The 23,956-nt window shown below is 45.8% G+C and overlaps 1 protein-coding gene across 2 annotated transcripts in view; it reads right to left on the reverse strand.

The window, feature by feature from the left end:
• Positions 1-23,956, reverse strand: part of SHMT2 (serine hydroxymethyltransferase 2) — a 136,378-nt gene that overhangs the window by 41,234 nt on the left and 71,188 nt on the right. For both annotated transcript variants that reach the window (XM_073576842.1, XM_073576840.1), the window contains exons 6-8: positions 22,448-22,570; positions 12,947-13,086; positions 7,568-7,733 (exon numbers count right to left, since the gene is read on the reverse strand). In XM_073576842.1, coding sequence (XP_073432943.1) covers positions 7,568-7,733; positions 12,947-13,086; positions 22,448-22,570 — 429 coding nt within the window. The remainder of the gene's footprint in view (positions 1-7,567; positions 7,734-12,946; positions 13,087-22,447; positions 22,571-23,956) is intronic.

Here is a 23,956-nt window from a genome sequence, read left to right on the forward strand (position 1 = left end):
CCCAAGGGACCCTCCACAGGGCCCCAGTCGCACGCATGGCCCCACCGCCAGCCCTCCTTTCATTCTGGGGGGGGGTCTGGTTTAATTACTGCAGGCTCTGCTGGGTCATGTCTCGGCTATGAACGTTACCCAGCAAAGGGACGTCCGGTCTAATGATCAGGGCGCTTCCGACAGTTCGAGGCGTAAGCGGACCCACAGGTCGCGTTCATCTGCGTCCTCACATAGCAATAGGTCTTCCCCCTCCAGTATACACCCCTGGACGGCGTCAGCCTTCTCCAGTTTTGTGCAAAAGCATTAGGAGGAATGTACCAGAAACATAACCTATAACCATGCCTGTAAAAAAGGCTACTATAAACAGGCTCAAACAATATGAGAACCCAACCGTAACAACGGCCCGCAAGGGCAACAGGGTGGGAGCTGTGTCCCCCAATTAAGAGATTTTACGGTGAGTATACAAAAATCTCCTTTACTCTGTCGCCTTATTGGGGGACAGAACCGTGGGACGTCCCAAAGCAGTCCCTGGGTGGGAAGCAGTGGACGAATATTGTGCTGACAGTCCCCTAGACTTGGGGTACTGCCGCCTGCAGGACCCGTCTACCCAGGCTCGCATCCGCTGAGGACTGGGTATGCACTCTGTAGTGTTTTGTAAATGTGTGTAGGCTAGTCCAAGTGGCTGCCTTACACACTTGATGTGCCGAGGCTTGATGCCGAATGGCCCAAGAGGCCCCTACCGCCCACGTAGTGTGTGCCGTGATACCGGCCGGAAGGGGAGAATTGTTGAGGCGGTAAGCCTCTTGAATGGTGGACTTGATCCACCTAGCAAGGGTGGCTTTTGAAGCCGGTAGGCCCTTGCGAACGTCTTCTGGAAGAAGGAAAAGTGAATCAGACTTCCGGAAGGGAGCAGTCCTAGACACGTAAATACGCAATGCCCTGACAAGGTCAAGCGTATGCAGAGCCTTCTCTACCCTATGAACGGGAGTCGGGCAAAGAGACGGTAGTGATATTTCCTCATTGAGGTGGAAGCTGGACACGACCTTCGGAAGGATGGTACTGTACGGAGAACCACCTTGTCCTGATGAAAAACCAGGAAGGGTTGTCTGCAGGAAAGAGCTGAAAGTTCAGACACCCTGCGTAGCGAGGTGATTGCCACCAGTAAAACCACTTTCTGTGATAGGAAGCGGAGTGAGACCACCATAAGGGGTTCAAAAGGAGGTGACTGTAGTGCTGTCAAGACCAGGTTGAGGTCCCACGTCTCCAACGGACGTTTGTAGGGGGGAACCAATCGGGAAACCCCTTGGAGAAAAGTCTTCACTTGCGGCTTGTTAGCAATACGCCTCTGAAAGAGCACTGAAAGCGCTGACACCTGGCTCTTCAGCGAGCCCAGGGATAGCCCGGCGTCCAGGCCTGACTGAAGGAAACCAAGGACCTTTGGAAGAGAATAGGGAAGTGGGATCTGCCCACGAGATTCACACCATGTGAAGAAAACCTTCCAGGTACGATAGTAAATCCTAGCTGAAGTTGGCTTTCGAGCCCGGATCATGGTTTTAACAACGTCTGGTGAAAAACCTGCTTGGGTCAAAACCCAGGTCTCAATGGCCACGCCGTCAAATTGAGAGCCCCTGAGTTCTGGTGGAAGAACGGGCCTTGTGACAGAAGGTCGGGACGTGTGGGGAGACGCCAGGGAGCGTCTGCTGTGAGTTGCACGACGTCGGCGTACCATGTACGCCTGGGCCAGTCTGGAGCGATCAGAATGGTGGGAACACCCTCTTGTTTGATCTTCCTCAGGACTCTGGAGATCAGGGGGAGGGGTGGAAAAATGTACAGAAGCTGGAACTGGGTCCAGTCTTGAACCAGGGCATCTGCTCCGAGCGACCGCGGATCGTGCGTCCTGGCCATGAAGTTGGGAACCTTGGCATTGAGATGGGATGCCATCAGATCCACGTCCGGGGTCCCCCAACGATGACAGATCTGACAGAAGACTTCAGGATGGAGAGACCATTCGCCCGAGTCCATTCCTTGTCGGCTGAGATAGTCGGCTTCCCAGTTGTCCACACCCGGAATGTGGACGGCAGAGAGTACCGACCTTGCAGCCTCCGCCCATTGTAGGATACGTGTTACTTCGGTCATCGCCTGGATGCTGCGGGTGCCGCCTTGATGGTTCACGTATGCCACTGCCGTGGCATTGTCCGACTGTATTCTGATATGAGAGTCTGCTAGCAAGTGATGGAAGGCTTTCAACGCCAGGAAGATGGCCCGAATTTCCAGGATGTTGATGGTCATGGTCGATTCTCTTGGTGACCACCTGCCTTGCGCTCTGTGATGTAGGTGCACCGCGCTCCAACCCATAAGGCTTGCGTCGGTGGTCAAAACCTTCCATTGACCGGAGAGAAAGGATTTTCCCCTTGCAAGCGAGGTTGGCTTGAGCCACCAGTGCAGGAACCTCCTGGTGTTTGCTGATAACCGGAACTCCCTTTCGTGGGAGAACGGATTCCTGTCCCAGGACTTGAGGATGGCCAGTTGAAGGGGTCTGAGGTGAAACTGGGCAAATGGTCCCGCCTCCATTGCTGCTGCCATCCTGCCAAGTACTCTCATGGCATACCGGAGACATCTGGGGGACTTGCGGAGGAGTGTGTGAACTCCCAGACAGAGAGCCAGTGCCTTGTCCCTGGGGAGGATCACCAGACCCTTGGAGGTGTCAAATAGCATCCCCAGGAAGGTCAGAGACTGACTCGGGGTAGTCGAGGACTTCTGTAAATTGACTAACCATCCCAGGCGCCTCAGAGTGTCGATCGAGACGTTGACCTCGCAGTCCTTGAGGGTGGGGGGCCTTGATGAGAAGGTCGTCCAGGTATGGAACGACTACTATGCCTCTGGAGTGCAGAACGTCCATGGTAGCTGCCATGACCTTTGTAAATGTTCTGGGAGCCGTGGCAAGACCGAACGGGAGGGCCACAAACTGGTAATGGTCTTGGTTGATTGTGAATCAGAGAAACCTCTGATGGGCGGGAGCAATCGGTATATGCAGGTATGCGTCCTGTATGTCTATGGAGGCAAGATATTCTCCTTTTTCCATAGACGCAACGATTGACCGGAGGGATTCCATGCGGAAGTGACGAACTCGAACGTACTTGTTGAGTTGCTTGAGGTCTAGTATGGGTCGGACGCTGCCTCCCTTCTTGGGCACCACGAACAGGTTGGAGTAGAACCCTTGGAAGCGCTCTTCTGCTGGGACTGGCACTATGACTCCTGCTCGCAGGAGGGAAGAAACCGCTTGACGGAAGGCCTGAGCTTTGAGCGGGGATTTTGGAGGGACAGAGGGAAAAAACCTGTGCGGTGGGCTGGTAGTAAACTCGATTTTGTATCCTGAAGACACTATTTCCTTGAACCACTTGTCTTCTGTAATAGGCAGCCAGACCTGCTGAAAGAGTAGCAGACGTCCGCCTACAAGTGGGGTGTCTTCCAGAGGGCATGAGTCAGGATGAGGGAAAAGTCTTAGGTTTTCCTCCTTTAGGTTTTGCCTGGCTTGCCTTTGATTGCCAGTTCCTGTCCGGCCTCTGTGCCGCACGTGTGTTGTCCCTGCGGGGGGAACGATTACGGTTTTGTGCTGGGCGTGAGATGGACCAGCCTGAAGAATTCCAAAAGGATCGGAAACGAGATTGATTACGCCTTTTAAACGTGCGTTTTGGTCTTAGTTGAGGGAGGGAAGTACTTTTGCCCCTGGTAGCATTGGATATCATTGTATCCAGCTTTTCACCGAAAAGACGGCCACTGAAGTACGGGAGATTTGTTAGGGACTTTTTTGAGGCCGCATCCACTTTCCATTCTCTTAGCCAGAGAATACGCCGGATTGTGATGGCGTTTGATGCTATTCCCGCTATCCCTCTTGCAGAGTCCAACGCTGCATGGACCATGTAATCTGCCACTACTGCAATTTGCACCGCCTGGTCCGCCAGCTGAGGATTTGAAGCTTGAAGGCCCTTTTGCAATAGATCAGCCCAAGCCATGATGGCCTTGGCTGCCCAAACTGAAGCAAATGCGGGAGCCAGAGAGGCACCTGCCGCTTCAAAGATTGAACGAGCCATGCGTTCTATTTGTCTGTCTGCAGTGTCCTTGAGGGTTGAACTGTCCGGCAGCGAGAGAAGCGTTTGTGCTGCTAGTCTAGAGACTGGAGGGTCCACTTCAGGCGGATCTGTCCAATCCTTGGTGTCTTTCTGTGGAAAGGGGTATTTTGCTTCCAAATACTTGCGATTGGCGAATTTTTTCTCAGGCTGCGAAAAATGCTTAGAAAGGATTTTTTGAAATTCCGGGTGATTAGGGAAGACCGTCGATGGTTTCTGAACACTTTCAAAGGAAATCTTGTGTTCTGGTGCTTCCGGGGTTGGATCTGAAATGTCAAGCACCCGAAGGATGGAAGAGACGATATCCTCAACTATCGCAGTATTGCTAGGGGGACAAGGGAGCAAAGCATTCTCTGTTTCGTTATCTGAATTGGAGTCACATATGCCCTCTGAGTCTTGTGCATCGCTAAGGAGCTCCCTAGCGGGCGAACTAGAGCGGAGGTTTCCCATGGTCTGGGATCGTTGTGGAGATCCGCATTGTCCATCTCTATCAGGGGACGGCCTCGGTGACCTGCGGCCACTGTCTTTCCCTGGAGGGGGAAGACCTATTGCTATGTGAGGACGCAGATGAACGCGACCTGTGGGTCCGCTTACGCCTCGAACTGTCGGAAGCGCCCTGATCATTAGACCGGACGTCCCTTTGCTGGGTAACGTTCATAGCCGAGACATGACCCAGCAGAGCCTGCAGTAATTAAACCAGACCCCCCCCAGAATGAAAGGAGGGCTGGCGGTGGGGCCATGCGTGCGACTGGGGCCCTGTGGAGGGTCCCTTGGGGCGCCATTGCTGCAGAGACCGGGGCGCAGGGAGCCCCAAAAAATCTTAGGTGTGCCTCCTGCGACACTAAGCAAAAACTGGAGAAGGCTGACGCCGTCCAGGGGTGTATATTGCAGAGGAGGAGCCAAAGTTAATCTTTTTCAGATTATGCATAGTGTCGCCTCCTAGTGGACAGCAGCATAACACCCACGGCTCTGTGTTCCCCAATAAGGCGACAGGGTAAGTGGCAGTGACTCAGTGATGGACTGGGGAAGGCTCAGTACTGGCTAATGCCATTTTTTTTTTTAACATGGCTAAGCTCATTACTTTTTAACAAAGGCATGCAGAATGATAAAAGGGGAGAGTCCCTTTAAAGGGGTTTTCTGAACGAAGAAAAAACTGCACAAATCAAAAAGATTTTCCTACTCCTTTGTCAATCGCATATTCGGAGAGGAAAAGTCAACACATGACCGCAACTATGGAAATTGCAAACGAACGTTCAAGTGATCTCCCACTGGTGCTGGGAATACGGGGGATCGTGACTCATTCAGCAGCCTGCAGTCACATGGAATGACAGCTGGATGCACACATGACTAGAGCACGTAGTCTTTCATTATTATGGAAATTTTAAATACTTAATTCCTCCCAGATATCATGTATGACATCAATGCAAAAGCCACAGATTGTCTTTTACATCTTTTTATTATTTTGGAGAAAATAACCAGTTTAAGACACAGGTTCTATTTGTACCTATAAAAACATGCAAAACAAAAGCCGCGGAGACACCATCACGTTTCTCAACGCAAGCAATTTGTACCTATAGTCAGCAAGTAATAGTTTCACCAGGTGAGGCGGTTGTTTTGGATCTGCAGTATTCTCCGATGCTGTCACAATTTGATTAATAACTCCATTTCCTATTGGAATCACCTGCTCGGTGGTTAGCGGCCAGCAGGTGTTTCACAAGGAAACCGTTACACCAGTTAAAGAAAAGCTTTCGGAGTGTCTGCATCGTGCTGCAGCTTGTAAGGGGTCGTCATGGGGGCGTCTGTAGAAATGGTACATATCACACAGACACGCAGAAATGCACACATGTACTATGACCACTATACAAGCCAGCAATGCCACCTACAGCACCTAACACTAGCATCACGTTCAGGGAGTTTTCCTTTTTAATCCCCATGCTTCAAAAGCAATAACCGCTCTCATTTACAATAGATATACCTATACGAGACCTTGGAATTCGTGGAGGAAAAAAATGCAATTTTGCTAATTTGGGGTTTTTGTTTTTATGGTGTTCATTGTATGGCAACAATATCTAGATGCTTCTCCAGGTCAGTAAGATTACGATGATCAAACTTTTCTTTATTATTATTTTATTGTTCAAGATACTAGATAAAGTCCCACTTCACATATTAAAGTATAGCGCCACTGGATCTTTGATATTTTTATTATTTTTTTAGTGGTGAAAAAAAAATTATGAAATGTTTAAACGACAAATTTGTGTCACTATTTTGAGACCTGTAACTTTTTAATTTTTCAGCTGATGGAACTGAACGAAGGACTGTTTTTTTGTGCCATTAGAGGACATTTTTATTCTTACCATTTTTGGGGTACCTATGACATTTACAGTTTATAATACATTCTTTCTGGAAAATGTTGTAATTTTGGTGTCCTGACTGTATTTTTTGGCATGGACAGTTTAAATATTTTAAAATTTTGACAGATAGGCACTTTTTTTTTTTTACACGATAATACCCAATCTATTCTCTTTTTACATTGCTAATTTCTTCATTCTTGAAATGGAAAAGTGGGTGGTTTAAACTTTGAGATTTTTTTAATTTTTTTTTCTTCATTTTACTTTATTTTTTTAATGCCGTGGCTCAGTGGTTAGCACTGGTGCTTTGCAGCGTTGGGGTCCCGGGTTCAAATCCCACTAAAGACAACATCTGGAAGAAGTCTGTATCTTCTCCTTGTGTTTGTTGGCTTCCTCCGTGGACTTCAGTTTCCGCCCTCACTCCAAAAACAACATACTGAAATGTAGATTGTGAGCTCCAATGGGGACAGAGATGATATATGTAAAGCACTGCAGATTATGATCGAGGTCTATAAAGTAAAGCATAATAAAATAAATAGTGATGAGCAAGTATTCTCTTTGCTCGGGTGTCCTCCGAGTATTTTGGTGTGCTTAAAGATTTAGTTTTTGTCAATATAGCTGCATGATTTACGGCTGCTAGACAGCCTGAATACATGTGGGGATTCCCTAACAAACAGGCATTCCTCACATGTATTCAGCCTGTCTAGCAGCCGCAAATCATGCAGCTGCGTCGACAGAAACTAAATCTCCCAGCACGCCAAAATACTCGGGGGACACCCGAGCAACAAGTATACTCACTGATCACTAATAAAAGGAGGGAAAAGGAACCCTTGGTTGCTAGATTGCTTATACCAAATAATATCACAGTGTTGCAGTGTATAACAAAAAAACAGTTTTCCTATGAAGCCCAGTCTGGCTGAGCTTCACAGGAGGACGAAGAAGTCAGTTATGGGGCTTTCAGCTGCCACTCCAAATCGCCGTCACACCTTCAGATACCTCCCGTGTGGACGTACTGCAAAACTGAATAAAACTGAACAACAAGCTATGTAAAGCATACTTGACTAGTTAATGCAGCAAAAGAAAAATCTGCTTAAGTCTCACCTGCTTCAATGCTACCGCGACTGCAGCTATGGCGTGATTGTGAGGGCCTCCCTGGATGGAGGGGAAAACTGAAAAGTTGATTTTATCTTCAAAGTTGTACGGAATTTCTTTTCCAGTTTTCTTATCCACAGATTTCACACCTTTTCGGTAAAATATCAGTCCAGACCTAATTTAATTTAAAAAAGGGAAAAAAAAAGAAAAAAAACAAAACAAAATAAAGTCGCTATTGTTTTGCTTCCATGGGTATTACCAACAAAAACATGACTTATAATGAGGACACACAGGACATGTACGTATAATAATTTAGCTCTTTATGTTCTTCTCCTGAAGAATGGAGGAGTGACGCATGAATTCACACAAAGTGGAATAGGATTTGGCTGATTGTTCGGGCGTCGCTACGGTATATGTTGCTCGACTTTCCCATACACAGGATCAGCGGCTTTGACGAGCGCTCCTTTGCTCCCTATGAGGGAGCCACTGCCAGACATCTCTGCCAGTGGCTTAGCTCTTTATCGCTAGAGAACAAAAGGGATGGCAGTCTGAAATCGGACCTACCGAACCTTTAAAGGGGTATTCCCATCTCCAAGATCCTTTCCTCATGTCGTAGGTGTAATAATAATAATAATATTAGCAAAAATAGCACTGTTCTTCTGATAAGAAATATCACACTCCCATGTGCAGGCATTACAGTAGTTTAGGTATCCATGGTTGCGACCACTAACAACTAGTCCAGTGTACATGAGTGGTCGTAACCATGGATACCTATGCTACTGCAATGCCTGCACATGGGGTAAGTGATATTTCGTATCAGAAGAATAATGTTACATGGGACATAGCAAATCAGAGGAACTACAGGTGCTTCTCACAAAATTAGATCATCAAAAAGTTAATTTCAGTTCTTCAATACAATGCACCTGTATACTACATTTCTAATTGAAGGCATTTGCTAATATTATTACACCTATTACTAATTGGGATAGGACTCTGGAGATGGGAGTAACTCTTTAACATTTCAACTAGTGATGAGCGAGTAAACTCGTTGCTCGGGTTTTTCAGAGCATGCTTGGGTGACCTCCGAGTATTTTGGCGTCTGGGAGATTTAGTTTTCCTAGTGTTAGCTGCATGATTTGTGGCTGCTAGACAGCTTGAATACATGTGGAGATTCCCTAACAGGCATTCCACACATGTATTCAGGCTGTCCAGCAGCCGCAAATCATGCAGCTGAGGCGACGAAAACTAAATCTTCAAGCACCCAAGCAACGAGTATACTCGCTCATCACTAGCCTCAACATCATCTGTTGTAGAAGCCTATTCACCCATCAATATAAGTCAACTTTAGTCTAATGTGTATGGGGGGGGCCTTAAGGTTGACTTGCACTATTTTGTTTTGCCTTTTTGCTCAGTTTTACATAGGCAAAATTATACTTTCAGGGAACATTATAAATCTTTTGCCACAAGTAAAATAATAAATCAAATAAGAGCAATGTAAATGGGGGTGAGTATATTGTTCTTAAATTTTCAAGGATCGCTGCAGTAGTGAGCGGGATTCTGAAGATGTATGTCTATAGTACCTCAGGACTCAATGATCAGAATGACTGTTGCATAAGACATGACAGTCTGTAAAATTACAATGCCATGGAAAATTAATGTTGCCATTTTCTTTATTTTCTTTTGAATAAAAAAAAGACGTTAATCTGACTTCAGATAAAGCCGCTGTCTCATTTTTTTAAAGACTTTGGAAGTTACAATCTGAGCACCATTTGGTGTGTGCTTTCCAAGTTGCCCTGGTAGAGCCATGGTTGGTCCATATGTAGCCACAACAACAATCCCATGGTAGCTGTAGCTATTACATTGGTGGTCATTCAACTTTACTTAATTCCTAAGTGGACGCATGACTGAAAGGCACTGTCCAAACAAAATGACTGTTCAAAGCACGCACAGGCATCCGTTGCATACTTCGGGTTGCCAAACATTTTAGTACACCTTCCCATCTACATATTTCCATATTTCCCATCCATCTCTTCCCTTTTCTGGCTCTATAAAGCCCGAGCTGTCAATCAAAGCAGAGAAGGTTGGAGGTCAAGGTAACCAGTAGGTGGGAAGGTGCACTTAAAGGTTTGGACATGCCAAAGGAGCACCACACGCCTGTACCTGGTTTCAACAGTCATTCAGATCCCTTTAACACTTTAGAGTCATCTTTTGCTGTTGTGTAAGGAGACTTTTTGGTGTTCTTTTTTATTAAATTCCCAGACTACGAACTCTTCTGTTGTGACAGAACAGGCCATCAGCGCTCAATACTAAAGAAACTGAGCAGAGGCACATTATCAATTATTAGTAATTTATTTATTTTAGTCATTTATATAGCACCATTAATTCCACAGCGCTTTACAGATGTTATAGGCTCTGTCCCCGATGGGGCTCACAATCTAGAGTCCTTATCAGTATGTCTTTGGAATGTGGGAGGAAACTGGAGTACAACCAAGCAAACATGGGGAGAACATACAAACTCCTTGCAGATGTTGTCCTTGGTGGGATTTGAACCCAGGACCCCAGCGCTGCAAGGCTGCAGTGCTAACCACTGAGCCACCTAACCTCACGTATGCCACTGGTGTTTCCAATAAGCAAATTATAACCAAACTGCATAATGTGAAGGTATTCAGATAAAGCGAAATATACAATCAGGGGTTAGCACTGTTGCTTTGCAGCGCTGGGGCTCTGGATTTAAATCCCACGAAGGACAATATCTACAAGGAGTTTGTATGTTCTTCCCGTGTTTGCTTGGGTTTCCTCTGGGTACTCTGGTTTCCTCCCACGTGTCAAAGACATACTGATAGGGAATTTAGATTGTGAGCCCCATCGGGGGGACAGCGATGTCTGTAAAGCGGTGTGGAATTCATGGCGCTACTTACTGTAAGTGATTAAAATAAATAGACAATCAGTTTTGCCACGCACATATTGGCTAATCAATAATATAATGATATAAAGTAGGACTTGATATCAAGCTCTTACACTGTAAGCGTGCAGTCCCGATCGGCTGCATACTATATGTAACACTACATAGCCTCGCTGGCTCCTCACTCTGCAGACACCAAACATTTAGTAAGGTTGCATCCGGCAGATCTCTGGAGCAGAGAAAGGGTGAATGAAGCCCAGCGTGAGGACAGAGGAGCCCAGCTGCTCAGTTTCACACAGTTTCCTGATTCACGCTCCACTCCAGGGTGTGAAACTGACGGAAGCAAGAGAGGTGCCAAAACATAATAATCACGAAAAACTCCAAAGATCAGGGGAAAAAAAGCAGGGGAGGTGAGGGCAGAGACATACGTGTGCCGAGACCTGTTTGCTAATTGCTTTGATTGGAAGGTGAAGAGCGCAGCATGAAGAAACGCTGGCAGGATTCGCACGTCAACATTACAATAACTGAAACTACCGGGGAGCACAGGGCTGACGGCAAAGTACTGCCATCTTTTATTATTAGAATCCACTCTTGTTATATGCCAGCAAATAAATAAAAATATGTACTACGGAGGAAGAAAAATATCGACACTGAGAATAGCTGCGAGGACAGTTCTCAACTTCCAGGAAACAAGAGGATGATGCATTTAGTCATCAGTAGTCGGCTGGATGGTAATAGTCCCGCATGCTCAGCTGGCCAGTATCACTGTGTTCTACATCCCGCGGAAACTTCAACCGGTGGAACATTATTTGCCGGTCATTATAGGCTTTTTTATTTTCCATTAAAAATCATAAAAAAGATCAGATGGGCCAATGTAGGGCTATAAAAGGCAAGTGCAGAATAGTGGATCTACCTTTTAGCATAGCAACCACAATGTATTAGAGAAAGCATCTCAAATGTGCGTGCGGTTAAAATTGCAAATGGTTTGTAAAAATAAGCAATGTGCTTATTAAAAATCCTCTCCATTCTCAATTCTTAGGTTACTGACCACCCTACATTCTCTGAGTGGACGGTAACCAAGGAAAGGTGTTCACACCGCTGGCAGGCTCTATGCTTTCCAGCCTGTTTGTGCCATTCCTTTTTTTCCTAAAGGCATACATTTTAGAATCAAAAATATTTTCAACAATATTACAATAATTTTATTAGAAACTTTGGAGCAGTTTGTCCTCTACAAGTTCTACGTGTCATAGTACATATCTAATCCTGCAATCTGCTATGTACAGTGATACACAGAGGCTGCAGAAGTCAAACTTCAAGCTCTTGAATGAAACTGTTTGGCAGAAAAGCCTTTTTTTTATATTTATTTATAACCGTCTGCAAACAAGATATGAATCAGTAACATACATAGCATATAAAGACAAAGAAGGACATAATTTCCAGAAAGTGTAGCTTGAAAGATTCAAAGGAAGACTGGGTTATTAAGTATAGCAGTCAGTCCCGATACTATTAGCACAATAACAATAGTAAATCTTGCTTATTTAACCCTATTATACTGGCACTTGCAGGTTTATCTTTTATTGCGAATGATAATTGTGGAATGTCTCTGAATGTGCAGTATGAGCATAGCTAGTCTTCTATAAAAAGGATAGAAGTCACTGCTGTAAATCAGGTGCCGATGCAGGATTACACTAGTAGCAATAGATAAGTAACATGATTGCACTGGCGACAGTTGTAGGTCACATCCGCCCAAGTATACGATGCACCTTCGGTCTCAAGGCGTCACAAGCAATCTGTTGTCTGATGAAGGTCTAGTCTTGCGGACAGTAAAATTTGCATAAAGGAGCGCTGTGTTACTTATCTACTGTCACTCAGCCAGTCTTGACATTTTTTGAAACAGTTCTCAGAACCACCATGTGTGAATCCAACCTTATATAGATTAAGGATTGTACAAGTTATGTACATATTGCCAGAAAATTCATAAAGTCAAGGAGGGATGGTCGCTATCTTACACCGTCACAAAACCCTTCATCTTCTATCCACAGCATAGAGTATAATATTCTGATAGCTGGTGGGCCGACTGTTCGGACCCTTGGCGATCCTGTGATTGGGGCTCTGTAGCTCCATCTTGAGCGGAATGGAGGTGGCCATGCTCGACCACGGTTTTATTCATTTTCTACTGGACTGTTGGAAATATCTGACTGCTGTACTTCTTAGTCCCATAGACCATGAGTGGTGAAGGTTGAGCATGGGCTCCTCCACTTTATTCAAAATGTGACTGCAGAGCGCCTCTCATGTGTTTCCAGAACCCGGATCTTGGAATCATCGGGGGACCCAGTTACTACAACTTGCTGATTGCTGGAAGTCCATCTACTATATATAATAAATAAAGGGTTACACCATAAAAACAAGGCAAAACCTAATTTTACTAGTGAACTTGAGAGTCTCAACATCGACCGAACATTAACAGTACATGGAATTTGTTCTACCTGGCTCCTCGGAGAGTCTTGTGAGTTGTGGTGGTGACAACATCTGCGTAATCAAATGGAGTAGGAATAACATCTGCTGCTACAAGACCACTGATGTGCGCCATATCAGCCAGCAGGTACGCCTTCACCTCGTCACATACCTGGAGGCAGGAAGAAATCATGTAAGATGTGCAAACATATAGGCTCGTGTCTGAAGCTGCCAATATATATGTATAGGACAAGACGACTAATAGGACATCCAGCGTTTAAAAATACATCTGGGACATCTATGGATGAATGGATTGACATCGAACCTCTGACATATACCCTAGCAGCAATAAGGACAATATAGTGCCTATATATAAAGGTTCCGTGTGTAAAAGGTCAGCCAGGGTCTACTCTATTGGATGGACATTTCTACACAACCTCAAATGCAGAGCTGGCAGGTTAGTTACTTGAATATCAAACAGGAACAGAGAGATAATCAAGGAAAAATGGAGGAATAGTGTCCCTCCAATTACAACCTGTCACCCAATTTGACACTGGATGTGAACAGTTGTCGCAACTATTGTCAGGAGAGCCCTATTCCTCTGCTTTTGGTTTCCGCCTTTCTGGGGTGAGGTTGGTACGCTCCTGATGATTGATAGCTCGGACGAGCGGCATGGCTGTGCCACTAGCCTAAACTGTGCACTCATCCATGCTAGAAGCAGATTTGCCTCTTCAGCATCAAAGGAAAATAAGGCTACTGATGCAGCACTTGCAAGCTCTCTAGTAAAGAGCTTGGAAGGAGCGTTCTCCTTAAGATACAAGGCACTGCTGATAGACTGCAGAGGTGGCAGGTAACATGGGCAACAAGGAGTACACTATACAATTAAAAATCCCTTTGTTATTGAGAACAAAAGATTTTTAATAAAAAACTTTTAGCAGTACTTAGCAATTTTACCCATTTAAGATGAGACAACCTCTTTACTGGGAACTGGGCGATAGTCTCTGGAAGGACACTTTAATGGGTTAATCCCATCAAAAAGTGACGAAATATCGCCACAATATGGTAACATGATAGGCTAATTACTTTATGGTTGGAAACATACAGAAGAGAAAAGGAGTCTATATCCATAAGATAAAAGTCAAATTATTATTTTATTATTTACATCACATCCAAAATTAGACAAAATATGACAATATTATGGCATATATACAATGCCAGTGCGATAACATTACAATGGCCCCAAAGACCCAGATTGGCAGAGGTATTTAAATCCCCTAGTGAGGCATGTACAAAATTCCAGTAATCCCCTGCCTCTCAGTCATCAGGTCATAACCCCAAATATCGTATCTTCCCATACTGTCAGATGGTTGCACGCTATGCCCCAACGTGCGTTTCGCGTGGGCTTCTGACAATCTGGGTCTTTGGGGCCATTTTAATGCTATCGCACCGGCATTGTATACATTTTGACACTCTCTGCTGTCATTGGTTTTGCACTAGTGTTGCACCTTGGTCTCCTATTTCTCACTCTGCCATAATATTGTCATATTTAGTCTAATTTTGGATGTGATTTAAATAATAAAATAATGATTTGACTTTAATCTTATGGATATAGACTCCTTTTCTCTTCTGTATGTTAACAAACTTGGTGGAGTTTTCCTTGGCTAATGCTATTTGGTGGTTTGGTTATTCTCCTGGCCGCTATATTTTAGTATGATTTCTGCCATTGGGATTTTGTATTATCTACTTTATGGTTGGAGGACGGTGGGAGACTTCAACCGCACAAATTCTGAGAATAGAGGAAGCAGGGCTAAATCAGTGCTACTTCACTGTTTGGGGCCACAGCTCTTGCTTACTTCTCAGTAATGAATGTCGCAAAATACTCTAGTGTTAGATTGTCACTTAAAGGGGTATTTTCAAGTTCTGTTTTGAGCAGCACTCAGCTCTGCAGTCTCCATACTCCCTGGTTAATAGGGGCGGGCACTACTCCAGGAGAGACAGTTCTGGTCAGTAGCTTCTCCCACTACTGTGACACATTATTAACAGCCTATCAGCGGTTGTTTTGAGGTCTACACTTTCATCACTATCTTTTAAATACAGAGATAGCAGGGCCTTTGAACAAGAACAGGACTAAAGGTACTGTCACACTTAGTGTACCGTTTGGGTATGTGCACACGTTGCAGGAAATTTCTGCACAAAAACCTGAATCCCTTCCCAGAAACCGCACCTATTTTTCCGCGGCGTTTTTTGCGCGTTTTTGATGCGTTTTTTACTGCAGCGGTTTCTAAAAGCATGGGAGAAGCCTAAACCGCGGAAAAAAACGCAAAATTAATGTGCATGCTGCGTTTTTTACCGCGATGCGGTTTTTTCGCGGTAAAAAACGCATCAATGTGCACAGAAAGTGCAAAATGCATAGAAATGAATGGGAAGCTTATTTTTAGCAGTTTTATAGCGGTTTTATAGTGAAAACCGCGGTAAAAACCACTAAAAAAACGCTGTGTGTGAACACAGCCTTACACCTAGCGATGCACCAGCGATCACGACTAGCGATATGACGCAGTCAGGATCGCTGGTGCATCGCTGGGTGGTCGCTAGTGAGCTGCCACACAGGCAGATCTCACCAGCGACATAGCAGGGGACGGGGATCGCTACTAACCTGTCAGACGAGGCGATCCTGCGTCCTCCCGCCCGGCTCTACGCGTCGCTCGTCGTCACAGCAGGAAGCGCCGCAGGAAGCAGACGACGAGAAATGGTCCAGCAGCTTCTCGCGCGATCAGCGATAACCAGCGGGGGAGACGGTCGGAGGTAAGTATCACATGCAGCGATATCGCTAGCGATATCGCAGTGTGTAACGGGGGCTTTAGCGATGCACCAGCGATCCCAACAACGATATGGATCGCTGGTGCATCGCTACGTGGTCGCTAGTGAGCTGCCACACAGGCATATCTCACCAGCGACATAGCAGTGGTCGGGGGTCGCTACTTACCTGTCAGACGAGGCGATCCTGACGTCCTCCCGCCCGCGTCCACACGTCGCTCGTCGGCGCCACAGGAAGCCCAGCAGGAAGCTGACGACGAGAAACGGCCCAGGCCGTTCTCGCGCGATCAGCGATAACCAGCGGGGGAGCCGGTTGGAGGTAAGTATCCAGTGTCAGACTGAAGAACATTGGGCCCACCGGAGGATTTGGTTCTGAGGGCCCACCTTTCTCCTCCACTGAAAAGCCCCATAGCAACTGCAAGGTTTGCACTATGAACTCTTCCAAAGGCAAAGCCAGGGCCCACCAGAGGATTCTCCGGTTCTCTGGTGGGCCAGTCCACCCTGTAAGTATCACACATAGCGATATCGCTGCTGCGTCACAAAACCAGTGACGTTACAGCGATATCGCTATGTGTGACGGGGCCTTAAGAGTCTAAGGAAAGTATGAGAACAGGGATTAGGAGAATTAGTCTGGAAACTGCAGTGGGCTCGGAGATTATGATTATGTAGAACTGGAGCTGAGAGGAAAAAGGAAGGAAGCAGCTAACTGTTCTACAGAAATCAGGGACCTGGAGAGAGCTGACTGGGATCTCAGGAGTTAACTCCTCAGCCTGTAACTACTGCACATACTTGCCAGACTCTGGTGACTGATCTCCTTGGCAACAAGCTGTACACTATGTACGATAAAGGCTTTCATGTCAGAGGAATGACGGCAGATTGAAAAAGCAAATAAATTGTAAAATTGCATATTTTCACGTTAACTACGGTAACTGAGGCAATTTAATAAAATGAGAATACCCCTGTAAAGATGGTAATACTCTTAAACAGAGAAATAAATTTAACCTCCAGCTAATTTTTGGATTTTAAAATAAAATCAATCCGACTGACTATAAAATACTAGTTTTTAACCCTATAATATCAATAATCAACTACACATACGTAAAAGATGACAATACCTCACTTCTTGTCCTTTACAACATAAGTTTTGGGCCAGAGCTTTCTCCTCTCTAGCTGAGTGTTTCAAATAACAAAACATTTCAGAATGATAATGACTTCTGTTTCCATACATCAGCTGTAAATTTAGTTCTAATTCAGTCTTCTGAGAGTTGCCGCCTGGTGACTCTCAGGTTGAGACTTCTCTGGCTTTCCCCATTAGAACTCTAGAGAATTTTTTACCCAGACTGGTAATACTTTGCTTAAAATAGCTAAACATCCTTTTTCCTGCCTATGATTTATACCCAAAGGGTCCAAAGACAATGAAAGACTAACACAGCCAAGATGCTGCACCTTGTCATCTCATTCAGATCAGAATCTCAGCAGATACTCTGCATCCTTCTACAAGCATGAATCAGGTCCCCCAGGTACTCACTGCTGATACACATGCTATATTAGGTCGGATACACCATCAGCACTGAGCCAGACTTACTAATTTGCTCAGAAAGAGTCTCCACAAAGGGTGAAACAGGAGAATAATAAAAATAAACCACATCAGCTCACTCTACTAAGGCATGCAAGAGCTCGCTTATGCATTGCAATCCATAAAGAAGCCACCATGGGCAAAAGAAAAAAAAAAAATGGAAATTCCCTTTTGGGCAAAATTCGCTTCAATCAAGTCTTGCTTTCCTATGGCCTTGTCATTACCCCACCATCCAGACTAGCAGATGTGTCATTACCCCACCATCCAGACTAGCAGATGTGTCATTACCCCACCATCCAGACTAGCAGATGTGTCATTACCCCACCATCCAGACTAGCAGATGTGTCATTACCCCACCATCCAGACTAGCAGATGTGTCATTACCCCACCATCCAGACTAGCAGATGTGTCATTACCCCACCATCCAGACTAGCAGATGTGTCATTACCCCACCATCCAGACTAGCAGATGTGTCATTACCCCACCATCCAGACTAGCAGATGTGTCATTACCCCACCATCCAGACTAGCAGATGTGTCATTACCCCACCATCCAGACTAGCAGATGTGTCATTACCCCACCATCCAGACTAGCAGATGTGTCATTACCCCACCATCCAGACTAGCAGATGTGTCATTACCCCACCATCCAGACTAGCAGATGTGTCATTACCCCACCATCCAGACTAGCAGATGTGTCATTACCCCACCATCCAGACTAGCAGATGTGTCATTACCCCACCATCCAGACTAGCAGATGTGTCATTACCCCACCATCCAGACTAGCAGATGTGTCATTACCCCACCATCCAGACTAGCAGATGTGTCATTACCCCACCATCCAGACTAGCAGATGTGTCATTACCCCACCATCCAGACTAGCAGATGTGTCATTACCCCACCATCCAGACTAGCAGATGTGTCATTACCCCACCATCCAGACTAGCAGATGTGTCATTACCCCACCATCCAGACTAGCAGATGTGTCATTACCCCACCATCCAGACTAGCAGATGTGTCATTACCCCACCATCCAGACTAGCAGATGTGTCATTACCCCACCATCCAGACTAGCAGATGTGTCATTACCCCACCATCCAGACTAGCAGATGTGTCATTACCCCACCATCCAGACTAGCAGATGTGTCATTACCCCACCATCCAGACTAGCAGATGTGTCATTACCCCACCATCCAGACTAGCAGATGTGTCATTACCCCACCATCCAGACTAGCAGATGTGTCATTACCCCACCATCCAGACTAGCAGATGTGTCATTACCCCACCATCCAGACTAGCAGATGTGTCATTACCCCACCATCCAGACTAGCAGATGTGTCATTACCCCACCATCCAGACTAGCAGATGTGTCATTACCCCACCATCCAGACTAGCAGATGTGTCATTACCCCACCATCCAGACTAGCAGATGTCATTACCCCACCATCCAGACTAGCAGATGTCATTACCCCACCATCCAGACTAGCAGATGTCATTACCCCACCATCCAGACTAGCAGATGTCATTACCCCACCATCCAGACTAGCAGATGTCATTACCCCACCATCCAGACTAGCAGATGTCATTACCCCACCATCCAGACTAGCAGATGTCATTACCCCACCATCCAGACTAGCAGATGTCATTACTCCACCATCCAGACTAGCAACAAGATTTCATAATAACAAACCAAGTATCGATGGAATACACTTTTTAAATTCAACTAATTGATGACAATGACCTATGGAGATGATAGTCATTGTATTTGTTACTGAAATTTATGATTCTTGTTAAACCTGGCAATTTTTCAGAAGGTCGACACTTCAGGATATGCTGGCTCAAACAATACCCACCTGAAAAAGTCATTGTGTGCACATACCCTTAGTGTCATGTGGCTGTAAGACAACTGGCTGCAGCAGAAGCCTCACAGCTGTGACTCAAATACCTACTCACTTAACTAGAGGAGTAGAACTTCAGCTGGCCACCAAACATAGATGGAATTAATGAACAGGAGATAAACTTCTTTGTTCTCTGCAGAATTTCCACAAAAATGGCTATATTAATTCTTAGTGTTCCTTTAAAGGGAAGGTGCGGCAATTTTATATAATTTGCAAAAAAAAGTAAGTAACAAAACGTGTTGTACTAACTAGGATTTATGATCTTTTTGCAATAATGTTTTAATGTAGCCACTGGGCGATGCCATTTTGCTTTGCAGGTCTGTAATGGTCGCTGCACGACTCATACAAGTCTGCAAATATGGCTGCCCTGGGCATAGGAGACAGGGGTCGGATGCCGACCCTATCTCTAACATTGCAGCCGCATTAGCAGTGAACTGGGCACGCCCCTGTGGGCTGCACAATTCACTGCTGTAGGTGTGGCGAGGCGCCATTTTACTGTAGCCCAGTGCAATCCGCTGAGCTCCTCTTACCCTCTATCACAGGACCTGTTATGACAGAAGCTGTACTGTTGCCTTCTGGTATAACAGGTCTTGTGTTCAGGACAGGCTGTAGATGCGGAGAAGGTGGACAGCAGAGGAGAGAAGAGCTCACTGGAGCTGGAGGATGGAGAGTAGTGAGTGCGGGTGATTTACCTGCGTGCTCCTCTGTCCTGCTACTCCAGGCTCCGCACTGTGCGTCCTGAGCAGACATTCTCTGCTCCTCACACGGTGCCCTACTCCACTGTGTCCTTCTCCGTCTCCGCCTCACCACTCACACATAGTCCCAATGAGCTCCGGTAAGCTGGCACCTTACCTTGGCTTTTATGGCTGTCTGAGGAGGACAGGGACATACAGACATACTGTCTGCTGAGCTGTGTATCTAATCCTCTCCTGTGTGATACTGTCTGCTGAGCCGTGTATCTAATCCTCTCCTGTGTGATACTGACTGCTGAGCCGTGTATCTAATCCTCTCCTGTGTGATACTGACTGCTGAGTCGTGTATCTAATCTCTCCTGTGTGATACAGTCTGCTGAGCCGTGCATCCAATCCTCTCCTGTGTTGATACTGTCTGCTGATCTGTGTATCTAATCCTCTCCTGTGTGATACAGTCTGCTGATCCGTGTATCTAATCCTCTCCTGTGTGATACAGTCTGCTGATCCGTGTATCTAATCCTCTCCTGTGTGATACTGTCTCCTGAGCCGTGTATCCAATCTTATACTGTGTGATACTGACAGCTGAGCCGTGTATCCAATCATGTACTGTGTGATACTGACTGCTGAGCCGTGTATTCAATCTTATACTATGTGATACTGTCTGCTGAGCCGTGTATCCAATCCTCTCTTGTGTGATACTGACTGCTGAGCCATGTATCTAATCCTGTGTGATACTGTCTGCTGAGCCGTGTATCTAATTATGTACAAACTATATGGCGGCATTTGGTGGGATCTATATGGCAGTATTAGGTGGGATCTATATGGCGCTATTATGAACACTATGGCAGTATTATCTGCAGAAAGGGGACCCATTCTAGGTTGCTTCTGGCTGAGCACCTACAAGGGTCTGGTGGCAGCATGCCTTCCAGTTAGGTGCAGTCAGGGGAGGGCTGGTGAGGCAGCTGAAGTGAGCGGTCTCATTTTTATCGTTACTATATGGCTACATTTCCCCCATCCTTCATCCCAGCGTTACCCCGGACTGCGCCTGTCGCCTCGCTTTCACACATCGCCAGGACAGAATCTGAGGAGGGGAACGGGGTCTTTGCATGCAAAGTCTGGATCAGAACAGGCCATCAATCAGCAGAAATGTTTCCTGGATTTCTGTGGGGCAAACAAGCAGACGGTCCATCCATCTGAATAAAAGACAGCGCTCTATGTACAATCCCTGGCAGCTCCGCGCACTGAACAGGGTGCCCCCCATAGACCAGCACACGGCTCTCCTGAAATACTCTGTCCTGCTATCACCCTGCTCCCTCCACCATATATCTCCCAGAATCCTTGCCGTCTGCCATCTTTGATGACTGTCTACTTGTTAGTATAACTTTGCAGTCCCCAACAAAATGGCTGCTCACTGTGTTCCTAAATGTCATCCTCTCTTATCCCTTAGAAAACACCCAGGAGGAGAGGAGTAACATCACACCCATGTCAGCAGGCTCAGCCCATATTTACTGCAGGGCAGTAATGTGAGCTAGTTGTACACTAGGTTTTTGTGTCAGATTTCAGTAGCTGCTCCCCCTAGTGTTTAAAAGTGGAAATACCAAAACTTTTAAAATTGATTTTCATATTGTACTAAATTATTAACAAATGATAATATTTTTTTAAGAAAACTTAAACATTAATTCTTTACATTTTTTCTATTGCTGGGAAAAAAATTTATTTTGATGGCACCTTCCCTTTAAAGCACCACTCCACCAGTATTTTTTTTTATTTCAGCGCTCAAGTGGTGTGGATAATGCATGTTCCCTGCCCCTAGCAATATACTTACTAGGCGCCATCTTTAGCTCTTCCCTGCACTGCTCTGGTCCCGTGCCACCATCCTGTGACAGCAGCTTCTGACTTACTGAAAGTCAGAGGTAACGGTCACAAGCTCCCGGTATAAGTCTATGAGAGCCTCGTTCTTGTTCTCATGGACTTACAATGAGTAGTACCCTCCGGCTCGCCCAGCAAACAGGTCCCAGATTTATAGTCTACGAGTTGTTTGTTCTTACAGTCTAGTCGCGTCCTCTTTTCTGGTGTCCATCGTATGCCATGATGAGACATCCCGAAGACCTCATCACATTTATTAAAAAAGTGTTGTAGCCGAATACCTCTTGATGAATACTGATTATCCTCAGATTATCTGTACCAAGCAGTAAACTTATTTTGCTACAGAGTTGGCCTGATTGATTGATATATATATATATATGTCTCATGTTTGCTTTTTTGTTTCAGGATATTAATAATTTCCACAGCAACAAACTTTAATAAAATGTTGAAACAGAGATATTGGAAAGGCCATGTAAATAAAAACACGTACGGGAGGGACAGTAGAGCAACATGTGAGAGGAGTTCTGAAATGAAGATGATCAATGGTTTCTGGTGGGCCTGTCAGTCTAGAGAAACACATTCGCGGTCTCACACACCAAAGCCATAGTACATTTAGGGAACAACAGTCTAGGTATTATATATTTGTACCTCAACATAAGTAACTGAAGCCCCGATACATAAAACATACCTTCCTCATCCGGGCATAATCAATCAGTCTTGCATAGGCGCTAGTCCCAGCGATGATGAGTTTCGGGCGGAAGAGTCTGGCCGTCACCTCCAGTTGGTCATAGTCAATCAACCCAGTGGCTGGCTTGGAGAGAAAAATCCAAATGTAAATGCAGATACACATCACTGTTGCTCATTATATAGGTTCTCCAACCAACTACTGTACAGAACAAGTTTATGGAAACAGTGTTGGCCACTACTAAATATTGGGGACATCACAGACAAATATTAGAAAGGTGTCATTCTCGGCACCGGCATCACAATCCATGCAATACAATCAGGCATGGACAGCGCCGGTGAGATGGCAAAGCAAATGAGAAGAGACAAAAGAGGGCCCCAGTGCAAGAACAATATAATGAGACCTTTGCAGTCCAATTACTCATAATTATGCACAATTCCACCTGTTCTGGAGGCAGATGTGCGGCTACACAGGTTGCACCAATGGTATGTTCGCCCCAGGGTGGAATCACTAGGTTACAATTTATTTGGTAGTTTGGAGAAAGTCAGCGGGGCTAATGAACCTCAGCGAGGACAGGTGAGTTATGTCAACCACGGCCAAGAAATAGTTTCCTATTTATGAAGGCGCAAATCAAGCAGTGAAAAACGACTAAAACTTTTGGCTGGAGAGCTGCAAGTCTCACACAATATCAGGAAGGAGTTGTGAATGACATTATGGAACAAAATTGGTTTAATAGACTTACAAGTGACATAATATTTACTGTCAGACGATACAGATACACTTATTGTGAAGGGCAATGTCACAAGTAATGATGGCTCACAATTCCCAGGCCGAGGCAAAGCTAGAATTAGAAAAAAAAAAAAAAAAACAACAAGCCCCATAATGATAGGATTATCCCTCTACGCTCCTAAACACACGCACACACACTCTCTTAGGGCAGTTTCACACGTCCAGATAATTCCGTTTTTTCCGGTACCGGAGCTATCTTTGTCCGTGTGGACATGTGGTACCTCCGTGTGGCACAAGTGTGGCAACAGTGTGCCGCATCAGGACCACAGAGACGGCGCCGGGAAGAAGCGCTACAGTAAGCGCTGTTCCCGGCGGCTGGTGCGGACCACGGCTTTCATTCTTGTCTCCTGCCCTGCCGGCAGGAGAGCAGAATGAATGAAAACACGATGTGGGGTTTCCCTCATTTTCATAACCAACCAGACGAAACTTACAGCTGGGGGCTGCGACCCTCAGCTGTCAGCTTCAGCCAGGTTGGTTGTGAAGAATAGAGGGGTCCCCACGTCACAACCAACCTGGCTGAAGCTGACAGCTGAGGGTCGCAGCCCCCAGCTGTAAGTTTCGTCTGGTTGGTTATGAAAATGAGGGAAACCCCACATCGTGTTTTCATTCATTCTGCTTCCCTGCCGGCAGAGCAGGAGAGCAGAATTACAGCCGCAGTCAGCACCAGCCGCCGGGAACAGCGCTTACTGTAGTGCTTCTTCCCGGCAGCCGTCAACCGTCAAT

The sequence above is a fragment of the Dendrobates tinctorius genome, unplaced genomic scaffold, assembly GCF_039654945.1.
Source record: "Dendrobates tinctorius isolate UK_male_01 unplaced genomic scaffold, ASM3965494v1 ptg000051l, whole genome shotgun sequence".
Lineage (NCBI taxonomy): Eukaryota > Metazoa > Chordata > Amphibia > Anura > Dendrobatidae > Dendrobates > Dendrobates tinctorius.